The sequence below is a fragment of the Athene noctua genome, chromosome 3 (assembly GCF_965140245.1).
Source record: "Athene noctua chromosome 3, bAthNoc1.hap1.1, whole genome shotgun sequence".
In the NCBI taxonomy this organism is placed as follows: domain Eukaryota; kingdom Metazoa; phylum Chordata; class Aves; order Strigiformes; family Strigidae; genus Athene; species Athene noctua.
Window position 1 is genome coordinate 86,458,808 of NC_134039.1, and position 23,840 is coordinate 86,482,647.

Sequence of the window (23,840 nt, forward strand, 5' to 3'; positions counted from 1 at the left end):
AGCCAGCAGGGCCAGGGGTGATCACACCTCCTCGCTTAAATGAGGAAGGTAGTAGAGTCAGTGCAGGTAAATTAGTTTTCTCCTGGACGCTAATGCAGGAATCCTTGTACCTAGACTGCTCCGCACGGCAGCCCGGGTACATGTGTCTGGAAAATAAGGGCGGTGGGTGGTGGGTGATACCTCAGCATCTCGTTCCTTTTGCTGCCATCCCTGCGCCGTTCTTCCCCCGTCAGCCCCAGCCCTCCACTCTTCCCGCAGGGCAGTTACTCCCTTCTGGGTAGAACTGGACAAAACATGACAGGTTATCCCCAAATTGTGCTGCATTTCCTCTGCTTGAAGCGTGCAAAAGCCCTGTACGTCTGCAGCGAGCGAGCACAGCGATTCAAACTACTCATGTTTACAGGAACAGTCTTAAAAGTTAAACTCTCCAGCACAGGAATTGTATCTCTATTTCGATTATACAGAGCTGAGCATCCAGGAGGGGTATAAATATGTTACTCTTATTTCCCAGCTGTAAAAAGAAAATCATTTGTCCTTCTGTGACCAGGGTTTCGGTTAGCTTACTTGCGTTTGTATCGGTGACGTTTGCAGAGAATCTCCTGGTTTGCAGTCAGTCCCTTGGGCCCTGAGCTTTCAAATGCTTCCACGTGTGGCAGGTTCAGCGGGGTTACACATGCAGACCAGGGGATAAGGACCTTGCACAGAAGTAGGACGTGAGATTTTAAAAATACCAGCGAGAAGCTGAATTTGCTGAAGTCGATTCAGCAAAATATTAAGTTTCTTGCCTTCCTTCCCTAAACTTTTCCAGCCGTACACTCTCACTTGCTCTCTTCCCAGCCCCCAGCAGACCACAGATGGAATTGCTAACCCCATTTAGGAGGTTTCCAAACCCAAGTGCATTAGGCTGACCTGCCCTTTGTCTCCTGCACCCTGAAGCGGGGAACATCTGGCCCAGTTTGAAGGCAGAAGTGCCGTTGGCTTGCCGATACGTAATATTTACATCTCATTTAGCAGATTGTGAAGCTTTGCAGTTCGTCGTTTTTAGTTTAGAGTGTTTATTTTTGGCTGAAAGTACAGAACTTGTAACTTGGTGCCTATATATTTATAGACTGGCAGATAAAAGCGGGGCTGTTTCAGGGAACTCTGTTTTTATTGGCAGGAAGCGTGTTTGGATTACAGCAGAGTAACACCTTAAGTTAGTCATAGTTAAACAAGTCTCTGAGTCTTGAATTTTACAGAGGGGAGTATAACAAGCTGTTTAATTTCCCTTTTTTAAATTAAACATTCAACATTCAATAAAATCAGTAACTGTGGTTGCTGCCTTGTGACTGCAAATGGCTTTACCAGCCGGAGGATGTAGCTGTGCACTTATCACACGGGCTGTGTCGTAGCCCTGTGTTGCACACTGGTAAATCAAGGCAGAAATTCCAATGATTTGTGTTATCTCATGAGCGTTTTTTTTTTACAGGAGTCGGGTCAGAACCCAGGAGTCCTGCATCTCTGCTCAAACACCGGGTCTTTGAGGTGAAGCTGAGAAGACTTTGCTTATGCATCAGTGTTTTGGGAAATCAAGGGCAGGTTTTTTTACCCCGATTCCTCCCCCAGGCCAGTAGCAACATGGTAGGAGTTACAACACAGATGCTGCAGGATAAGGAGCTGCTGAATTAAGAAATGCCGTGCTCATTAGACATAAGAGGACGGTGTTTTAATACAGACCTGAGCCTGAGAGAGAGGCTATGAAGTTTGCTCGCTAAAACTTTATGCGCAGCTCAGTGAAGATTTCCAGGGGCTGCAGAACAGGCCCATAAATAGCTGCTCCTGCACATCTGCGGAGCGTATCGAGTGCTGGAGGCAGAGATGCTCCATGGATGATCACAGAGTGCACAGGCAGCCAGGGCAACCTGCTGCCTTTAGAAGGTGAGAGCACGAGACACGTGGTGGCTGGGATTCTCCAGTACCTGCTCCCCAAATTAATAGCTGCATTTTAAAAAAAAAAATAAATAAAAAGGTGCAAAATGGTTTGGTTTGGTACTCTGACATCTCCCTGCCTCCCTCCACACTAAACCCATTGATATGAGCCCTAGAAAGCCCAGAAGCTACCAACCACTGATAGAGGCTTGACTTGCTGGTGAGACCACTGCAAATCCAGCAGCTGCACCTTTTTATTTTATTTTTTTAAGGATGTTCTGGAAACAGATGGGGAATAGTTGCCGGTATTGACAAAAGGGCTGTTTATTTCTCTGAAAAGCACACACATCCATTTCTAAAAGTACCTTCCTGCAGCACCACGTCATGTCCCAGGAGCGTCTGGCTGCCCCACTACCTCTGCCTGCTCCCTCGGGAGCTTGTCTAATTGAATATGCTGCATAATATGCTGCTAATTTGGCAGCTGTCAAAACCAATTATAATTTTTTTTAGCAGTACCGCGGTGGGGGTGAGGACAGTTGCTGCTCGGTGTGATTACACCAACTGCCCGTGTTCCTCTTTGCATCCCTGACTCAAGGGAGACCCAGGGAAGGGTTTGAAGGAGACCCAGCGGGTCTTTCCCTAGTCTCACCCCACACTTCTACACCGTAGCTTCAATAATTCCAGCCCTAAAAACTCCTTTGGGTCCCCCATCCCTTTACCAGTTGTTACTTCCATCGCCAGCTGCGTCTGGAGTCACGTACCCTCTGCCCGCGGTCTGCGGGGTCGGAGCCCAAGCAGGAGCCCCTTGGTACAGAGTCAGCCCTGCGGCCCCAGCGCTCAGCCCCTGGGCTGCTCGGCCCTGCAGACCCTGCCTAAGCTCTGCACTAAATCTTGCTTCTTGGCTGTACCCTTTTGGTAACCCTCACGAAATATTTCAAGCTTCCGAGATATTTTTTTCTGCCTCCTGTAAGGCGGAGGGAGAGGAACCCTTGTAGCTGAGGATGAATTTCATTTTCCTGCAGGGAGGAGGAGGCAGCTCCGACATTTTTATCATTCATGCTCTTCCCCGCTCATACCTCAGAGCAAGTAAAGCATGAAGGTGTAAATCAGTGATGTCCATCATGGATGCATGAAGGCTTCACAGTGAAAAATCCCCCATGGTGAGGGTCCTTCCGGAGAAGAGATCTTCTCTTGAGACCCACATCTCAACATCTCATACGAGGAGCGGCTGGGGGAACTGGGGGGGTTCAGTCTGGAGAAGAGGAGGCTGAGGGGAGACCTCCTGGCCCTCTGCAACTCCCTGCCAGGAGGGGGCAGAGAGGGGGGATGAGTCTCTGGAGCCAAGGCCCCAGCGCCAGGCCCCGAGGGAATGGCCTCAAGCTGCCCAGGGCAGGGTCAGGCTGGCTCTGAGGAAGGATTTCTGTGCAGAAGGGGCTGTTGGGCCTTGGAATGGGCTGCCCAGGGAGGGGGGAGTCCCCATCCCTGGGGGGGTTTCAGGGCCGTTGGGATGAGCTGTGGGGGGATGTGGGGTAGGGGAGAACTTTGTAGAATCGGGCTGCAAGTTGGACTCGATGATCCCGAGGGGCTTTTGCAGCCTGAATATTCTGGGATTAACCCCTCATCTCGGTGTGCACAACCACAGGCATCTTCCCAGCAGAGACGATGTCACCTGCCTCTCCCCTGGCCGCTCCCCAGCACCTCCTCCGTGTGAAATGGGGCCGTGATGTTCCTGCTTTGCCTCCTCCCTCTCAGCCTGGAAAGGTGTAAATTAACTGTCCACGTGCCCTGTGCTGAGGTCCCTTGGTCAATGCAGGGTCAGTGCATCCATCTTGCAGCTGCTCAGGGAGAGGGAGGGGAGCGAAGGGTGAAAGCCGGCTGGTTATAACTGTAGGGAAGTGGAAAAGTAATAATAAATAGTAAAAATTTCCAGCCAACGTTGGAGAGCTTTCAAAGAAGGAAGGGTGCCAGCAGAGATCTGTGAGCCTGGGCTACACTTGAGGCAAAAAAAAAGGTTCTGTATCCTCTGAGCTCTTCCCCTCCCAGATTTCCCCCGTCAATAAATCTCACCTTCTTGCCCTCTTGGGCTCCAACTGCTGATTTACGATTGTTATAATGAAAGATGCTGAACAGAAATGAACTCTGTGGCTCCAAGTGATTTACAGAGACATCTTTATCCCTCTATTGCCCCGCTCATTTAATTTAGTGGCAGGAGCAAGTTTTTTACACCTTGGAAGTGACAGGGATTTCATCGTGTATCCCAAAGGAGTGCAAGGCTTTTGCTCTTGCTTTAATAAAAAAATAAAAATATAAAGTCCCTTGTTTCTCTCTGACCCACCATGGTGAGCCAGGCTGCGATGTGTTGAGGGAAGACTGAAAGGGTTCATAGAATCAGGGAATAATTTGGGTTGGAAGAGGCCTTTAAAGCCCATCCAGTGCCACTCCCCCTGCCCTGGGCAGGGCCACCTTCCACCAGCCCAGGTTGCCCAAAGCCCCGTCCAGCCTGGCCTTGAACCCTTCCAGGGAGGGGGCAGCCACAGCTTCTCTGGGCAGCCTGTGCCAGGGCCTCACCCCCCTCACAGGGAACAATTTCTGCCTTAGATCTCATCTAACTCAGTTTAAAACTGTTCCCCCTCATCCTATCCCTACACCCCCTGATGACGAGTCCCTCCCCCCTTTCCCGCAGCCCTGGGGGGCCGCCCTAAGGTCTCCCCGGAGCCTTCTCTCCTCCAGCTGAACCCCCCAACTCTCCCAGCCTGTCCTCACAGGGGGGCTCCAGCCCCCCCAGCATCTCCGTGGCCTCCTCTGGCCCCGCTGGAGCAGGTCCGTGTCCTTCTGCTGTTGGTGCCCCAGAGCTGGACCCAGCCCTGCAGGGGGGTCTCCCAGAGCGGAGCAGAGGGGGAGAATCCCCCCCTCGCCCTGTGCCCCCCCTGCTCTGGGCGCAGCCCAGCACACGGGGCCTTTCTGGGCTGCCAGCACATGTTGCTGGCTCACAGGCAGTTTTCCATCCACCAACACCCCCAAGTCCTCCTCTGCAAGGCTATTTGCTTGATGAAGATATTAAACAGTGCTGGTCCCAGCACAGACCCCCGAGGGACACCACTCATCACTGATCTCCATCTGGCCACTGAGCTGTTGACCATTACCTTCTGGATGAGACCATCCAGGTAATTCCTCATCCACCAAACAGTCCACCCATGAAATCCACATCTCTCCAGTTTAGAGAGAAGAATGTTGTAGCAAACAGCGTCAAGGCCTTCCAGAATTCCAGACAGATGACATCCATAGATCTTTCCTTGTCCACTGATGTCGTCACTCCATCACAGAAGGCCATCAGGTTGGTCAGGCAGGATTTGCCCTTGGTGCAGCCACGCTGGCTGTCTTGAATCCCCTCCCTGTCCTCCCTGTGCCTTAGCACAGCTTCTAGGAGGATTTGTTCCACGAGCTTCCCAGGCACAGAGGTGAGGGTGACAGGCTGGTCATTCTCAGGGCCCTTTCTACCCTTTTTAAAAATGGGTGAAGTGTTTCCCCTTTTCCAGTCACCAGGGACTTCCCCTGACTGCCATGACTTTTCAGATCACAGAATCGTCAAAGTTGGGAAAGCCCTTGCAGCTCCTCCAGCCCCACCATGACCCTCCCCCTGAGCGTTCCCCACTCCCCCAGATCCCTCAGCGCTGGCTCAGCCCGACTCTTCAACCCCTCCAGGGATCCCGGGGACTCCCCCCTGCCCTGGGCAGCCCATTCCAAGGCCCAACAGCCCCTTCTGCACAGAAATCCTTCCTCAGAGCCAGCCTGACCCTGCCCTGGGCAGCTTGAGGCCATTCCCTCGGGGCCTGGCGCTGGCTCCTTGGCTCCAGAGACTCATCCTCATCTCTCTCATTACAGGTTTAGCTGCATTTGCTTTGTGCATGCGCCGTCAGCTGCTGTGACCCTGGAGGAGGAGGGGGGCAGGTGGGATTTGAGAAAAGCAATTTCTCGCCTCGTGGCAGCAGCCAGAGGATAATATCAGGCTGGAGCAGAGCAGATGGGGATGTGACTTCTGGGTAGGAGAGCCTGGCTTTGCTGGGCAGTGTCGACAAGCCCTGGAGGGCACATCTGGGGAGCTGTGGGTCCAGCCCCCTGTGGGTCCAGGATTGGGGGTGTGGGACTCTCCAGGGCACTGGAGGCAGGTTAAGAGGTGGTTGGGTCTTTCCTTCAAACCCCAGCAAGGTCAAGTCTTTCCTACCTTCTCTCATAGTAAAGCAGGAGAAATTGTGTGATGTCAGAGCCTCATTCACTTTCCAGTCACCAGCAGCTGATTACCAGTAGCAAAGCACGAAAGGCAAAGCAAGGCCAACATACTCTGAAGAGGACACATATTTATTTTGTTTTTAAAAAAACAACAACAAAAATTCCACCCTAAACCCTACCAGCCAACCCAAAAGCTCTGCAAATCCAGAACACTGTTCAAAAAGTATTTTGGCTCACCCACTTTTCCAGCCTCTGTGCTAAAAAATATGTGCTACTAGCTCAACAGCAAACGTTAAAACAAAACAAATCAGTAGCTCCATTTTTTTTTGGGGGGAGCCCTGGATTCAAATACTAGTTTTGATTAACGGGACCTTTCTGCTTGGACCTTTCCTCCAGCTCACAACTGGGCAAGCTCACCCGCTCTGCTACAGCTGGAAGGGAACTGCTGCCACTTCGCGATGCTGTAACAATTATAAATATTGAGAAACACAGAGATCACACTGTAAAGTTAAAAAAAAATACCCCTGACAACAACAAATAATAACCCATCCTTGACACCTGATTGCAGCGAAGACCGAGTACAGCACATGGTTAAAAAAAAAAGAGGAACCCCGACATCCCCAGACCTACCAGCATCACACAGGAATGGGAGACAACATGCAATTTCCTGGCTACAAAGAGCAGGTGGGCTATGTACAGTATGTTACACGTCCTCAGGCACCTGCTCAGCTATTGCTTCGCTCAGTCCCCAGCCCGACAGCAGTTACAGCTCCCGCTGCCCAGCCCGGCTCCTGCCCCCAGCCTGGGCTTACACCCGTGAGTTCGAAGCTTCGATGAACCCCACCAGCTCACCCCTAAAGCTTCAGTGCTGATATTTGTGTTGCCTACCTCCCTGTCTCACCTGAAGCTCTGGGTAAGTATCTTTGAAGATCCAGATGAGGGATAAAGGTTTTGCCTCTCTCTGGGTCCTTCCTGGAGCCTGTGCAAACAGCTGGAAGTGAGAGCTGACCTGCATTAGGAAACAGTCTCTCCATCTGCAAAATCCTTGGAAACATCCCACGTTTGACACTCAAAATACAAGAGGGGTTTTATTCAGGCTCAGGGGAAATCAAAACCAGAAGGTAAAACTCTGCAGCATCCAAGGCAGAAGCGAGCTGCAGGTCCCATCAGCATCATACTGGCTCTGCTTGGGTTGGAATTAACTTTTTCCATAGCAGCCTGTACAGTGCTGGGCTTTGGATTTGTGGCTGGAAGAGCGTTGGCAACACCAGTTGGAAACACCAGTGCTTCAGCGTGTGCACAGCATCAAGGCTTTCCCTTTTTTCCCAACTCAGCTCCCCACTGATGATTAGGCCGTGGGTGGGCAAGAAGCTGATGCAGATAAAAATCAGCAATAAAAAGGGATGGAAAGATGTTTTTTGGGAAGGTGGCCATTGCTCGGGGACTGGCTGGGCATGGAGGGTGGGTGGCTGCATCACTTGGGGGTCTTTTCCCCTTCTTTCCTTTGCTGTGAAACCACCTTTATCTCTACTCTAAACCATCTTTATTCACCCATTTTCTTGGGTTTGCTCTTATTCCCTGCTCCCCGGGTGCACTGTGGGGGTCAGTGAGCAGCCATGCACTGTCTGGGGTTAACCCACCACAAGGCCAGGTTTAATGTTGGAGGGGTTGTAAACACCGAGGCCAGAAGCCATCGGGACGTTGGGGGAAGGAATAACGGAGGTATCGTCCTTACTTGGCCAAGACGTCAGTCAGGTTGATGTTGCTGGATGCCCCAATTGTCACGGCTGAGCAGGAACAGGATCAGGATGACAGAAACAAGGTGCTCCAAGAAAAACGAGGCAGCACAAAACAGCTCCCTGCGGCGCTGAGACCGAGCCAAGGCTGCGCGCTCACCCTGGCTCTGCCCAACGCTGAGCTCAGAAGAGCTGCGGCTGCTGCTCCTCACCTTGCTGGGAGACACACGCATGGGGACGGCCCCTCAGAGCTCCCGAAGGCCGCTCCTGCCCCCGGTGACAGGTGACACTAAGGGACACCGGCCCTGCGCCAGGTGGATGCTGCTACGATGCACAGAAATGCCACGAGAGAAGCTGATGCCCAAGGGGTGGGAGAAGGGGAAAAGTGAAGAGAGAGGAAGCACAGACCCTCCCTCAGCAGCAGAAATAAGCTCAGCTCTACTGGCCCTTCTTAAGCTTCTTGGCGTCACCTGACCCCTGAGGGTGGGCTGGAGCTGTGGCCCCACAGGCGTGTTGGGGGCTCAGCACGGTTTGCTGCAGCAGGAAGCCCGTAACGACGCCCACTGAACACGCTTGTCAGGAGGGAAGAAGTAGGAAGCGACTGAAAAGCGCCCTGCACTGAGGACCTAAGGAAAGCAGGAGGAACCCACAACACCCTCTGCCTCCTGAAGTATCAGGGCAATGTCTGAGGACTCAGTGAAGCCTCAACAGCGCTTCACCGTCTCCCTGAGAAGGCTGTGGGGGTGACACAGTGGCACTTTCTGTCCCCGCAGCATCACCCCTTTTTGATTTCCTCAGGCTCTCAACTAGGCCCTGCTACTACTGATGGGGGCTCGGTGGTTTGGGAATCTGCCCCCTGAACCATTCTCCAGTGGAGGATCTACTGGGCAGACTGGTGGGCTCCTGCTACAGGTGCATCCAACACCGTTCCAGCACAGGTGGTAGGATCAGGCAACGGGGACTCAGGTTAACAGCCAGGCCCGGCCTTTCCAGTGTAACTAACTGCACAAACAGCGGCTCCCCGGGGCTCAGCCACCCTCCATGCCACCTGGACATTAAAGGACGGCACCGAAGAGGCTCAGGGTACAGCTCATCAAAGCTGGGAGGAGTGGACAACAGCACCACAACAAGGTTGGGCTCCTAAGAGAACTGGGTCAGCTTTTACATTTAAAAGGGTTATTCAAATGAAAAAAAAAAGAACAAACAGGGGGAGAGGTTGGAAGCAAAAAGGATTGCATAAAAAAAAAATGCAACCTTGCAAAAATAACCGTATCGCCTCTCCGTGATCCGTTTCAGGTCGGTTCCCAGCGGTGGCTCCGTGTTTCCCAGGAGCTTGGCACAGCCAGCACCTCCCCTGTGTTATAAAAACAACCCCCCTCTGGGGGATTCCCTGCTGCTCTGCTCTATAAAACAATTAAAAAGGTCCCTGCAGAGAGTCCCTGGCTGTTACTCCTCCTTCGGCCTCTTCCTCCAGCGGGCCAGGACGGGCCCGAGGCTGTTCCACACCTCCGTGTACATGAGAGTCCCCACGAAGACGAAGGCGGTGCCCAGCCAGTGCCAGGCCGTGAAGGGGTTACGGAAGTAGAGGATGGAGAAGATGAGGCTGACGAACTTGCGCAGCGTCACCACCAGCGTGACGGTGAGGGAGGTGCACTCCGTGGTCAGGATGAAGACGCCTCGGATGCAGACGTATCTGGGGGGGTGGAGGTAAGGGGACATCGGGGCTGGAGAGGGAGGACACATGGGCAGGCCTTTGGGAAGGCAAAAGGGGGCCCCAGTTTGGTTACAGAAGGAATTAAAATTCCCTTCTCCTCACATCAGCATTTCTCCAGCTATGAACAGGTTCACTACAAACGCCAGGGACACCCCAAATCTTCCAGACTTCCCCCAAGCTCACTCTGGGACAGCAGAACTACCCGCCTAGAGCAGCTGGGGCTGGTGTACTGTCAAAAGGTTAACGGGGTGCAGCGTTTACAGCCCCTGCCACGGAGCCAAGGGAAGCTAAAATCAGACTTCCCCCTTTACACCCACCAGAATTTCCCTGTCCCTCACGAGGAGGCACAGGCAAGGCAGATTAAAAGAGGGGGGTTTCATGGAGGAGTGTGAGCAGCTGCAGAGCACAGCGCTCTCCAACACTGAGAGGAAGAGGGTAGGAGGGCCTTGGACTGAAGAGTCTCTTTCTTGAGGGGATTCTTCAGACTTTCAGAGTTGTCCTCACTGCCTGGAAGATGTCACACACTGATACATTACAAAAAGCTCCTCATCTGTCCCTTCTACTGAGAACTGGCTACCAAAATCACCGTGAATTTACACCAACCAGCCTGCCCCAGAGGACGTGGTGGCAGACTTCAGCCACCCTGGAAATAACATCAGGCCCGGGTTAAATTCCACTCTGTATTTTCCAGTGGTTCAGCCACCCAGGAAAAAAATGTTAAGTTCCAGATTAAATTTCAATTTTCCAAGAGTGCCATGAACATCAGCTCCCAAACGCAGGGACATGGCACCCCCACCCCAGTCCTCCTCTCCCACCCCGCTGTCATCTCTGCAGCGTGTCTCAAGCTGAATTTTTAAAGGATACTGAGTGATGACGTTCATGAGGAGGTAGAACCACATGATTGGCAGGGTCAGCCCGATCACTGGGACCTGGAAGGGCTCTGCGGGGAGAAAGGACGAAGGGAGGTCACTGCCCTGATGAGGCTTAAAGAAGGTGCAAGGAGGGGTGTCCTGCTCCCGTCCTGGACTGACACTGCAGCTTTGGGAGGCAAATGCTGCACAAGGCAGACTGAGGTCTGGGCACATTTTGCTTTTCACAGAATCACCAAGGTTGGAAAAGCCCCTGAAGCTCCTCCAGCCCCACCATGACCCTCCCCCTGAGCGTTCCCAACTCCCCCAGATCCCTCAGCGCTGGCTCAGCCCGACTCTTCAACCCCTCCAGGGATCCCGGGGACTCCCCCCTGCCCTGGGCAGCCCATTCCAAGGCCCAACAGCCCCTTCTGCACAGAAATCCTTCCTCAGAGCCAGCCTGACCCTGCCCTGGGCAGCTTGAGGCCATTCCCTCGGGGCCTGCCGCTGGGGCCTTGGCTCCAGAGACTCATCCCCCCTCTCTGCCCCCTCCTGGCAGGGAGTTGCAGAGGGCCAGGAGGTCTCCCCTCAGCCTCCTCTTCTCCAGACTGAACCCCCCCCAGTTCCCCCAGCCGCTCCCCAGCAGACCTGTGCTCCAGACCCTGCCCCAGCTCCGTTGCCCTTCTCTGGCCACGCTCGAGTCATTCAATGGCCTTTTTGGGGTGAGGGGCCCAAAACTGAACCCCCTCAGCGAGGGGCGGCCTCCCCAGTGCCCAGCCCAGGGCTCAGATCCCTTCCCTGTCCCTGCTGGCCACGCCAGTGCTGACACAAGCCAGGATGCCGTTGCCCTCCTTGGCCCCCTGGGCACACTTTGGCTCATTCTCACCCCCCCAGTCCCTCTCTGACCGGCAGCTCTCCAGCCACTCCTCCCCAGGCCTGTAGCCCTGCTGGGGGTTGTTGTGGCCCAAGGGCAGAAAACATTTACTGTGGTAAATGACAAATACAAGAAAGTCTGCAGGTGTTTCTGCTTGCACTTCAGTAGGGAAGGAAGATGGAAGAAGCAGGCAAAGGAAAAAAGACATTAAAAGAAAAGCTCTGTCTTGCTTTCTCCTATTAGGGCTGTCCTACTGTTAAATCTGGATTAATCAACTGCATGTCTCTGAGAGGCTGACAGCACTAGCAAGGCAAAGCCTACGTAGCACCAGCAGAACAAAAGCCAATGGGTCTGCATTTCTGCCTGTGGTTGAGGATTTAGCCTTGTTATTCCTATTTTTGAACTATCACATTCCTTTCCCCAGGGATCACCTCACACTTTCCTTGAGAGAGGTGTAGCGTGCTAGCAGTATTTTGTAACGACATTAATGAACAGGTTAAAGTGATCCACGCATGCCAACAACCCCCCTACTCAGAGGGGATTAGAGGACCAGCAAACCTATTCAGCAAAGGTCCCTGCAGTTTCACAATATCAGGGATAGAGGAAGCCTGGTGAATTTTACTACTAAACTTAAGGAGATGTATAGCTCAAGGGGGATGGATGAGCAATCTTGCTGGGCCCAGTAAGGGTGGTGCATTTAGTGGGAAACTTGGGCTCCAACCACATTGATCCAAACAGTAACTCAGGGCTCAGCTTTGCCAGCTGCTGTGGAACCAGGTGAACCCTCAGTGGCCCACAGCCAGGCCCTCAGCAATCACCACTCGTCCTGGTATGCTGGCATCTGGTAGGAAAAGGCTGGACAATGTCCTCAAGACAGCATAGGTTGGTTTTTTTTGGCTTTCTATCAAACCTGAAAGTTCAAAGGGCTTGAATATCCCAAGACAGCAGCCTGACAGGCACAACTGCCGAACTGAAAGCTTCCAACAGCATTTTTCAGAGGACGGAAAGGTACAAGAGCAAGGATGTGTCTGTGCAACACTTACCAGACTGACTGAAGAGGACAGCATGGTGGTAGATGTTTGGGGCAAGGAGGAGAAATCCTGGGAGTGGTAACGCATGCTGGAGAGAAAAGAAAAGACATGATGTTAAGCAGCCTCACACCTCTGGCTGAGAGCACACTCCTCGCTGCTCCAGCCTTGCAGTGTGGGATCCTTTGAGTACAGGGTGGGAGGGGAAGCAACTCTCTAAGCTGTTCTATCTGCCCAGTAAAAGCCACAGTGACTTACATTGTAAAAAAGAGCCTCTTTGGAGTGTTTTCCAAACTGCTTGTACAGCATCTCCTGGAAAATCCCCATCCTGGCAGACATGAGGAGGGCGAAGGTGAGCGCAGCAATCCCTGGAACAGAAGCACAGCCTTGCAATACTGCTCAAACGGGGCAGAGCTCAAGTCAACCACTTTGAAGACTCCCACAATTTGGCTTTCAGTGAAGAAAGTCAAAACGTACAGACTTGATAAGAAAACTGATAATGGTCTTGGGGACACAGGTATCTTATTACGATGGCTGAGATACCAAGAGACATCTGAACACCTCTTAAAGAGACTCAGCACTGGCACGTGGAGTTGGGAGGATACCACGGATGCGGCCATTTGCCACTACTGACACGACATCAATCCCAGGTTCCAGGAAAAGCCACCAATAGGCCTAGGCTGGAGGTATAAAAATAGACTCAAGACTTGAAATACTGAGCTGAATGAACACTTGAACCAGCTACAGCCCCTCTCCCTCTCTGCAGCATATCCCACAGCATCAGGTAGGGCTGCTTTTGCAAACAGAAATCAAGATTATCTGCAAACATGCAGGACTGTGGTCTCATTCTGTCACTAAGCTGCTGCCTCGCAGAATCCCCTCAGGTGACATATTTAACCTGTCAGCCAAATGAAGAGCATCTCCTTGTGCAAAGCTGCTAACGAGCGCCACAAAACCCCGTTCTTTGCAAATCAACATCCACCAGATGTTCAGCACAACTTAATCTCAGCGCAGGGGCTCCCATCACAGCCTGCTCTGCACAACCCACACGGCCAAGGCCATCAGAGAGCCACGTCTTGCTGGTATCCCAGCAAGGCCAGGATGGCACTCACATACCCAGCAGCCACCACAAGAAAACCTGGAGTCCGTCCTCTTCATTTAAGCTGGAGTCAGATGCCTGGTGGAGGGAGACACAACACAGTCACCACGAGCTACCACATCCCTGCAGGTCATTCACGCCTGCCTGTACCTCACTCTTGGGTTGTGTGTTGTGTTCTAAACAAGCCCATACAGCAAAGTCTGCCCAAGGTCTCACATTCTCCAGAGTTGTTTCCCTGACTGAACAGAGGTGGGAGCAACTACAACATGCTTTGCTTTCCACTCAGGGAAACGCACCAGCTGCCAGCAAAAATTGTAAATGTCTGATCAAGAAGTAGCTTTTCCGAAAGAAATGCCCTGGCTCGGTGAGAGATCGAACTCTTCAAGGAGAAAAATAATCAGTACTACTTAGAAAACTCCCACAGACAGCCCATTGGGAGGCTCCTCCATCCCCATCTCAGAGAGAAGTGTGCAGGAAAGAACAAGGGCTCTGGCCAAGCCCCAGTCAGGTACTAAAACCAGGGCTCTGGCTCATGGTCAAGACATGGAGGAAACCAGGCCTGTAGATGCTGTTAGCTGAGGGTAAAACTCTAAGCAGCTTGAGTTGGCTCAGCTCTTTTGCGCTGTGGTTTAGGGCAAATTAGATTACTGACCTCTACCACAACTGTCCATACTATACCAAAACCCCATGCCTGATGAGAGTTTATCTGGATTAATAGAGCAAGGCTGCACAGCACAGACCTTCCTCAGACATTCGGAGAGTATCAAAAGTGATGGGGCACTTGGACAGCCCTGTTTCATTTTCGATCTCTCAGAGCTGGATTAAGTGCAACCAATTTTCACTTGACCACCACTTTATGCCATTTTTCTGTCTTCAGTTGACAAAATCAGGCTGTGGGTGCTGACCCAAGAAAAGCTCAAATCGATGTTACACGTGGATTTTCTTCACTCCCTCTGTTCTCCAAATATATGCACTTTATTTCAAGGGTCATAGGAAGTCACACTGGATGACAACAGGTCTGGAAAAATCTAGCCTGAAAGCTGACAGACTCTTCTGGGGTAAAAAGAGCAAAGACTTAAGATGGCTGAGTTCTGTTTAAGATTCACCTGCTCCTAACTGCAACACACCAGAGTAAGGGCACAGTAAGGGCTTCTAGCTGTTATCTCTGCAGCAAAAAAATAATGGCTTATTCTCAGCAAAAAGCAACCTGAACAGTTTAAAAGGCATCTGTAATTAAGTTAAACCACACAAGTGTGTGTGCATCCCTTCCCTCCAAACAAAAGAAAAATGAGACTGGAACAAGGGCTTTCAGGGAGGAGGTTTAGAGCTAGGAGACATCTTGTCTCTCTGTTAACAGTCAGGCAAAGGGAATTTCTGATGAAGGTGCTGACAGCAGCTCCTCCTGTCAATAAGGTTCACAGCTACGACCTCTGGCCCTTTCCAAGCCTTACCACTTGCTTTGCAGACATGAAAGTGCAGGTAAAGATCCCCACGGACACCAGGGCTATGGACGTGTATTTAGATACGCTGTATCTGCACAGGGGAGAAGAGAGATGTCAGTGACCCGGCCCAGCCCCACGTTGTTTATCTACTGCTCCCTTGCATTGAATTTTGCTCCATTACACCAGTGTGAACTTGGGGTGATGGGCACGTACTCACTACCTAATGCTGGACATTAGTGGAAGAGAAGGCCAACTTCTTCCAACTGCAAAAAAACAGAAGAATTTGGACCAAGATCTCCTTGCCCGTGGCAGAGGATCCCTCTCAGGCCAAAGCCAGTGTGGATCTCTGCATAGCAACGGTGGGGATGGGCCCGCACTGGTCCAACAGCCAGACCCCAAGCAGCCGGGAGGACCCTCCTGTCCTTGATGTCTTTGCCCACTGCAGTGGGTTGACCCCAGCCAGCAGCCAAGCTCATTCCCCCAACCTCACAGAATCCCAGAATCATCTTAGTTGGAAAAGCCCTTGCAGCTCCTCCAGCCCCACCATGACCCTCCCCCTGAGCGTTCCCAACTCCCCCAGATCCCTCAGCGCTGGCTCAGCCCGACTCTTCAACCCCTCCAGGGATCCCGGGGACTCCCCCCTGCCCTGGGCAGCCCATTCCAACGCCCAACAGCCCCTTCTGCACAGAAATCCTTCCTCAGAGCCAGTCTAAACCGAGAAAACTCATAGGTTGATCTAGAGAGTTTAACAGGTGATGGGGTAAAAAAACCAACAAAAATACTACAAAGGCAATCACTCACCACCTCCCACAAGCACAGCCATCTTGGAGGCCAGCTCTCCCCTACCCCCTTCCTCCTCTAACCTGGTTTCTACTGCACAACGTCATATGGTGTAGAAAACCCCTTTGGCCATTTTGGGTCAGTTGTCCCAACTGTAGCCCCTCTCAGCTTCTTGTCCACCCCCAGCCTACTGACTGGGGGGCAGAGGGGGCAAAACAGAGAGCCCTGACACTGTGTAAGCACTGTTCAGCAACAGCCAAAACATCAGTGTGCTATCAACACTGGTTTAGTCACAAATCCCAAACACACCACCATGAGGAAAGTTAAAGGAGGAAGTTAACTCCATCGCAGGCAGAGCCAGTACACCCACCAGCAGGAGTGGTGGGCTAACACAGAAGGCTGCAGTCATGTGTAAAATCTCTCTTTTCAGTCCATGCTTGCCTTGAACGAAGGAGTGAGGGTGGTGGAAATGCAGAAGAGGGAACTATTCCAGCCTCTAGTCTAGGCACAACCTCTCTGCCCCAGTTTCCCCATCAGTAAAACAAGAATATTTAACAGGAAAGGGGAAGGCACTAAACACCAGTCAGGAATAAGTCAATGGCAAAGCATTCTCTGATGATGTAAGAGGCTTGTGATTTACCTTTTCTTCAAAATGATGATACCTAGAGCCATGCTTGCTATGAGAGAGCCCTGGAAAGAACAGAGAGTAGGAGAAAAAGAAAACAGAAGGTCAGTATGACAAAATTCCCTGGACTGGGACGCCTGCCCCAGAGAAAACAAACTCAAGACACCTGATGCCAAAACACCAACAGAAATACTCGAACAGGATCAGGAAGATTGACAGAGTGGGGAAAGTCCACTTCAGCTAGGAGGAGGGGGAAGCTGAGCTGGGTGGGTTGGGAACAAGGATACTGGGACAAACAGGGTACAAAGATCTTGTAGTCAATGGGCCTCCGCTTTTTCTAGTCCACCCATGAACAGAGTGCATGCTACAGACCAGAACGTGGCCAAATCACTGTGGTTTTTTAATTTGGAACAGGAGTACGGCCCCATAGATTGACTGCAGGGCTGCAATACAAGAACCATCCCTCACGGTTAGTGCAGGACAGGGCTCTTAGACTGCTGTCTGGTTTTCTTCTTTTTAACCTCTCCTGACTTGAGGTATCTCAACCCTATGATGTGTTGTGGGAGAACAGCCCCTGCTCAGCAGATCTGCCCAGCAGATTTTCTTATTCCCAACAACTGGGGCTCCATTTTCTTTGGTTTTAACAGATGTTTTAGCCTGATATTCATCTACACTTAAGTGAAGAGGCATTTTAACAGCATTTTCCAAAGCAAAAACCTATGCTGTAATAGTGCAGGTGGAACTAGGCCAAATCCATGCTCCCTGAGCTGCGGTGTTTAACCAAGACACCTACACTAGGACATGAACCACTTGGTGTAGCTGTGGGATGGAAGGGAAAGCTGGGACCCTCTGGCCAGCAATTCAGCTTATCCAGGGCCAACAGCCAGAGCGTGGGCTTGGTTTTGTCCCTGTTACTTCCCTGACCACCTCTGGAAACAGGAAGCCTGTTTGAGCCTCTGTTTTCCCATCCGTTCCTTCAGTTGAACTTTAATAATCGACACTGTGAAAGTGAGAATTGAAGCTGAGCTGTCAGAGCAAGGTTGCTCTCCTCACAAGTTTAATACTTGCACAGGGTTTTGGTGCCTGCAGGGAAAGAGGGGGTGGCAGAACACATGCACCAGGGACAGCACTTGCAGAGGTGATGGGAAGAGATGGCACATGAGGAGGAAAAGGATGGTATGACAGTACTCACTGATCGGAAGATCATGTGCAGTGGCATGGCGATATTTAAGTTCAGGGCATAGTTATTCACCACACTGACAGTGAAAAACATAGCCACCATGATGAAGTAGTACCTGAAACACAAACACACACACACAAAAAAAGCTGACAGCTGTGCATGAACCTCCCTGGGATGATGGGAGAAGACACCTTGGGAACAGATTGCAGGTTGCAAGGAAAGGTCTGGGGCTGAGCAGGAGCCCACCCAGCTCTTGGGTCTGTGCCAAGGACTAACAAGGAGATCAATCCACTTTGGATGTAGCAGGGAAGTCCTTTGAACAGGAAATAGGATGACCTGCACTGGCTCAGCCTGTGCTAATCCCAGCAAAGGGGAACTGAGTTTATTCCCCAGTGGGAATCTTCTAGCCTGGACTTCCCCCAGACCCCTCTTTCCTATGGACAGCGGCAAAACACAAGGCTTGATTTGAGGGGATTCATTTTCTGCCAGCAGGTATCGCTACCCTGAGTGGAAGGAGAAAACATTCAAATCCAGGCTTAACACCTCCATGGTTCTACACCGAAGCTAGAGAGCCTCCCACAAATTGAAGTCCCTCGCTGGGACACAGCCATGAATGGCACTAAACTTGCCCTCAACTTTCTGTTGTGAGGATCTCTGTCCCGAGCACTCAGCACAGCACTCTGTTTTGCCACAGGCTAGGCAGTCTGCTAAGGAACCTCACAAAACCTCCTCACTTTGCTACAGCCACTGAGGGCCAGGGAGGAGAGCATGAACATGTCAGGCCATTGCTAGGACAAGATCAGCCCTGATGGAGAAATACAGAAGTGAATTTGGCCAGGTTTCCAGGAAACTTGTCTCTCCCACACCCGTTGTATCAAGCTCCAGAGAGACAGCAAGCTTTTCAAACACAGCAAACTCTTAATTGTGTAAAACATTGCCCTGTTTCTTGGACAGGAAAGTATCTGATAGCAATTTCCTATTAAGAATTCTCAATAAACAAGAAGCTCGTATTTTATCAGGCATGACAGGTTCTCAATGTGGCTTCGCAAATTCTGCAGGATGGATGGGATTTAGACAGGATAAATGGATAAGCCATTTTATTAAACGCTTCTTGAGATAATAGATCAATTTGTGCCTAGCAAAAGCGTTCAGATCAACTGTACCTTATTGGTATGGCCGGCCTCTTCCTCCCAAAGTTGGCTTCGAAGACAAAGCCTTCCACCGCGATAAATAGGAACTGGGAGAATGTCACTATGTTCCCACATCCTGGAAACTGCCTGCAGGCAGGGAGAAGAAACACTAAGCGTAAGAGCAATGCCATGGAGAGCAAACACTGCACTGGGCTCCAAGAAAAAGAGCCTAACAGCTCATCATCCCAGAGTGAGCATCAACCTGGAGGGGCTTTACTGCTTTATCTGTCCTGGTTCTCACGCTGCCTTTGTTAAACACTTCCCTGAAAGTATTTACTCACCTGTACTTGTAGATACTTGTGCAGCAATCCCTTCCTCTAACATTTCCAAAGAAGAAATGAGCAGCCACCCTGTCACGGGGGCACGTGGTGAATAGGATCAGGAAATGAAAGAGGAAATTGGTCGTATCTCATAGGTCTGTATAACATCCCGCCAGGGTACGGGATCTGAATGAGCAACATCAAGCACCGACATAACCAAACTGAAACTGGATCTCCCTCTTTCTCATGGGGAAGTGGTTTTGACAGGGCTCTCTGCCTACCTACCAGCTGCTGTGTTTGCTAGAGGTCTGGGGAAACGATGAGTCCCCCCAGGAGGAAGGCAGCAGCATTTCTAATAGCCCTTATTTCCACCGCGTGAGGGAAGGGCCGAGGTCAGGTCCATGTCTGCAGAGCAAGGCGTAGAGTCCGTGGTCCTGCTTGTACGCCATCCCCAGAGCATGTGAACACGAGCTCAGACCTGCTCTCCATTTACTCAGCAAGCTTTAGCTCTCTGCCCTCCTGCGTTTGCTGGATGCCAAGAGGTTGGCTGTAGGTTCAAGAAAGAACCTAAAACACCTCATCATGGGAACCCAAAAATGTGGTGGCATTAAATGCCACGTGACAGGCAAGCCAGGGAGCTTGCTAACACGACACATGCTTTGCGCTGAAGTTTTCAAACTCCACAAGGTATCAAAAGTCACAAAAGTCAGACCTCGAAAAAGAGCCCCTCTTAGCTGAGCATCTTTGTCCTCCCAGACAGACCCAGGCACCGCAGTTATCGCTACCTTTGCAGTGGAAATGACACCACCTTTGAGCAAAACAACCCTGTGTGATTATTCTGAGGGAAGAGGAATTGCACACAAGGGCAAGACAACCCCTAACAGCCTGACATTAAGCAAACACTCCCTGCACCCTGCTCCCCCATTCCTAGCAGACATGTCTGCTGCAGACCTGCCTCCTTCCTAAGAAGCTTACAGGGAGCAGGAGAGGATTCCCTGGGCAGCACAGAGTCAGCTGTGGGCTCAGAGGAGGCCGTGACATGTCAGATAATCGGAAAGCTTGCTGTTATTTGCAGTGGGAGACAGAAAATTTGAGTGAGTACTTCCCCTTTCTCTGGTGCAAAATAGAAACCAAGGCCAAGGACTTGGAGAAGCAGCAGGCCACTCACTGATTCCTGCCCCCCACCCTGCTACACAAGCACGCAGCTTGCTCACACAACACGCCATCACAAGCAGGTAGAGACTGGGCTGAGACACAGTTTTGTAGAATGCAAGCTGAGAGATGCACTGGAGAACAGGAATAACCAAGCTGTCTGCCTGGCAGCAGAGCCAAAGTGCCAGTCTCCTCCAAAAAATCTCCTCTGTCACCCCTGACTTCTCAGAAGCAGCAGCAGTGCTCTGGTTAATGCCGAGCTGGCACGTGGCTGTCACCAAACAGGACCTGGAAAGGCCACCTTCTCCCTGCATTTTTCAGGGGGTAGGCACTAGTCTGAGCCCCTCCCCTCTACCCACCTGCCAGTATTCACGTTTTTCAGAGCTTAATTGTCTGTGAGACTTCAATCCCTGCTGTGCAATGAGGTTAAGAGGTTCACAAGTTACTTGGGGGAAGAGATACTGAGCCAGAGACAGAGGCCAGGCTCCAGGATTGTAAACATTATCTCTGTAGGGGAACACAAAGCAAGTGTAAACTTGGAATAAACCAACACTGTTTCCACGCACTAGACTTTCTTTCCTCCCAATTCACAGACCCTTGCATTCAGTCACTTGCTGTACATACGACCTCACATTATCAGTAAAGAGTTGACACAGGGTTATGTGTTGACTGATAATAAAAAGACAGACAAACGAACAATAAAACCCCTCCAAGGCTGTATCTGCCCATGCCTTTGACTCACAAACCTAACATACTGATAGACCTAAAAGAAGTCTGGATATATCCACCAAAGATCTGCTTTAGCTCTAGGCAACTGATAGACAGTCCTCCAGAAGCAATGCAGAAACACTACGATGAAAGTGTCACCCTGCCTCCTAGGATGGAATTGCCTGGGCTGTTCAGTGTCTAGCAGCCCCAGCAGATGGTGGGATGAAACAGCCCGAGCAGGGCTCTGTCATGTCAGCGGAGCACAAACAGGCCAGCCTGATTTCTGCACATCAGTTTGGGGCACTCAGGCCGAGTTCAGTGCATCCAAATCACTTCTCCAAGGAAAAATTCCACGCATCACTGCAGAAGACTCCACATTTCATAGGGAATGGCTTCAACGGCCCCTGCAGAAGAGCAACCTCTTCACGGGCACCATACAGCGAAGAAACCCCGTTACTACGCAGAGCCTCAACTGTTCTTACAGGGAAGGCACCTCACAAGGACACAGCTTCAGAAGGTGAAGAGCAGATCATGGGCTTTCTAACCATGCCTGTATGTACACTGCACACTGAGCTTTGGCATCATGGCTCAAGACAGACCTCCCCAGGTCAATCGGAAAGGGACATCAGCAGGACAGGTCAGGTTGCTCCAAACATGGGTAGATGGGATGAACTTGATGGTGTTTCCCACCCTGTCCAGGCCTCCTTCTGTTATTCTGACAGGAGTTTATTTAACTTGCTCTTGAAAACCTCCAACGAGGAGCTTCCCTGCTCTCTCTCTTACATTGTACTTCACTACATTGAGGGAGCAAACCTGTTTTTTTTGGCCTGTTTTACATCTCTTTCGTATCATTTTAAGCCCCTTATTTCTTGTTCTGCCTCCAGAGCCCAGCAGAAGTATTTATCTCCTCCGCAGCTGTTCTCCACACGTTTAAAGTCTTTTGTCTGTCCTCAGGCATCTCTAGACTAAACAGTTCTCATTCCTTTACTCTGTCCTCATAAATCTTGAGCAAATTTCTTCCAATCACCTTTGTTATTCCTCACTGGACTATCAATCTGGTCACTGCCTTTTCCTGTGATCCTATTCCAGGACTTTGCTTGTTATGGGAAGATTCATCTTCAGGAGGGACTTTTCCCTTCAGGTAACACCAAGACACAAAGAAATAACCAGTGTTACACCAATTTAGGGACCAAAGGTGGAGGGCAAGTGAGGGGACAGGAGCTCTTAGGAACAGGGGAATTTCTAAAGTGGATGAGTGGCAATGCTTAAGAGAAGCTTGTGTGTGAAAAGCCGCTTTTCCTTGATGTCTGCAATTGCACTTCTTGGGATTTGCTGCTCAAAATTCTTTCTGGGGCTTAGACACCTAATTTAGTCTTTGAACAGGGCCAAATGGCTCACTCTTGTTTTAAGGTCTGGCTGGAGGAGACACAAGCCAAGTGGCAAACGCAAGAAGCCAGACCCAAAGCTCTCCATCTCGAAGGGACCCATTTCTCCACCCTCATCAACACTGCAGCACAAGCCAGGCGGGAAACACAGAGGTTAGAGTAATCCCCAAGACAACCCGCCAGGCAAGGTCTCTGCCTCCAGTAACTGCTTCTTGATTTATCCAGGGATTGCTGAGTGATTGTGCAACCTTGGGTTAAGTATCTGCCTCCTGACCTCCCACTTCAAAGCAAACATCACCACTGCTGGCTTACAGAGTCAGGCTCTCTTCTACACTCCCTTTTTCTCTTAAGAATCTGGGATGATACTGAGGAGGAAGTAAGGGCACGTTTTAACTACCTGTTTCAAAAGCCTGGGCATGACTAAAGATAGTGCTGAATGGTCAGGGGATGCAGCTCTACACCGACAGTATGATTGTAGACACAGAACTAGTTCAGTCATGTTTTTCCAGTCAGGTCTAGCACTTTTGCCTTCACAACTTGCTGACCAGCCCTGAAAACAAATCCACCACCTTTTCCAAGCCACACCAGCCTTCCTCCCTAAGGGTGAGGAAGATGACGCAGTGCTCGGATATACCCCAAAGGTCAGCCCTCCTCTCTCTGCAACCTGGCAATTCGCCATCACTCCAAGTGCCACAAAGGACTCTTTGCCCTCATCACGTTGGCTCTGCAGCCACATGACGCTGCCGAAGATCACATTTCCAGAAGGACGATGTTCCCTCGGCCCTGCCTGCTTTCCCTGGGAACCCTTAGCCAGCTCTTGCATGTCTTCTCCACGGGATTTCAGCTGTTACTTGTACGAGGCGCTGGGATCAGAGAGCAAGGGTGGTGGGGATGCTGTAGGGCCAGACTGATGCAGTGGTCCCTGTGCGAGCAGAGAGACCCCTGGTGCCTGGGCAGGACACCAAAGTGACCCATGATAGGACCAGACTGGGCCCAAGCCAAGGGGGACAGCGCCAAACCCCCCCACAAACCCATCAGACGGTGACACAACAAGGCCAGGGCCTCGCGATCCACACTCGGGCTCCTCCTGGCACCCTGATGAGGAGCCCCGGGGCCTGAGGCTGCCCCTCAAGCAGTGAGGAGGGGCCCGTCCACCCCGCCGGGGCTGCAGACCCCCTCGGAGGCAGCCCTAGGCTGGGTGCCAGCCCTGGGTCCCCCCTCGGCAGCCCCCCCCATCACCCCAAACCCTCTCACACCAGTCTCCTGCTCCAATCCCCGCCTCCAATCTCCCGGAGACCCCCTGGGCGCCGCTGCCGCTTCCTGCCCTCACAAGAGGGGAAGCCGGCGGAGGAGACCCTGCGGCCCGTAGCCCCGGGGCCCCTCACCCGATCCCCGATCCCATTCCTGCCCTTAACCCCTCCTTCTGTCCCCAAAGCCTCTCCCCGGCTCCGCACCTGGCCAGCAGCTCCAGGAACACCACGTTGCTGCAGCAGCCGCCGAACACCAACCCCACCGCCACGGCCGGGTGCATGGCGTCGCCCCAAGCAGCCAGGCGGCCTCCCGGGCCGCCACCGCATCCCGCTCCCGGGCCCCGACCCCGCTCCCAGCCCCGGCCCTGCCACCCCCGCTTCCTCCCGGGCGCCGGTAGTTCGCTCCCCGCCCGCCGCCCGTTCACCGATACCGC

The 23,840-nt window shown here is 51.7% G+C and overlaps 1 protein-coding gene across 2 annotated transcripts; it reads right to left on the reverse strand.

The window, feature by feature from the left end:
• Positions 1-6,243: 6,243 nt before the first annotated feature.
• On the reverse strand, positions 6,244-23,770 carry SLC35B4 (solute carrier family 35 member B4). 2 transcript variants are annotated; one of them, XM_074903543.1, is made up of 10 exons: positions 23,611-23,770; positions 18,625-18,738; positions 17,474-17,576; positions 16,297-16,346; positions 14,886-14,967; positions 13,452-13,512; positions 12,594-12,703; positions 12,351-12,426; positions 10,450-10,525; positions 6,244-9,564 (listed from the first exon to the last, which is right to left on the reverse strand). In XM_074903543.1, exons 1-10 carry the CDS (start codon positions 23,685-23,687, stop codon positions 9,318-9,320), a joined length of 996 nt encoding a protein of 331 aa, XP_074759644.1. In that variant the 5' UTR covers positions 23,688-23,770; the 3' UTR covers positions 6,244-9,317. The 2 variants fall into 2 exon arrangements, with proteins under 2 accessions (XP_074759644.1, XP_074759645.1); XM_074903544.1 differs by lacking the exon at positions 18,625-18,738.
• Positions 23,771-23,840: the final 70 nt, after the last annotated feature.

Bases quoted from the DNA above. Each gene is read 5' to 3' on its own strand.
- SLC35B4 (XM_074903543.1), bottom strand. From the start codon at position 23,687: ATGCACCCGGCCGTGGCGGTGGGGTTGGTGTTCGGCGGCTGCTGCAGC. The intron at 17,577-18,624 runs GTACAGTTGATC...TTTGTGTTTCAG, and splicing joins AGGCCGGCCATACCAATAAG to GTACTACTTCATCATGGTGG. The intron at 14,968-16,296 runs GTAAATCACAAG...TCCCCTGTGCAG, and splicing joins ATCATCATTTTGAAGAAAAG to ATACAGCGTATCTAAATACA.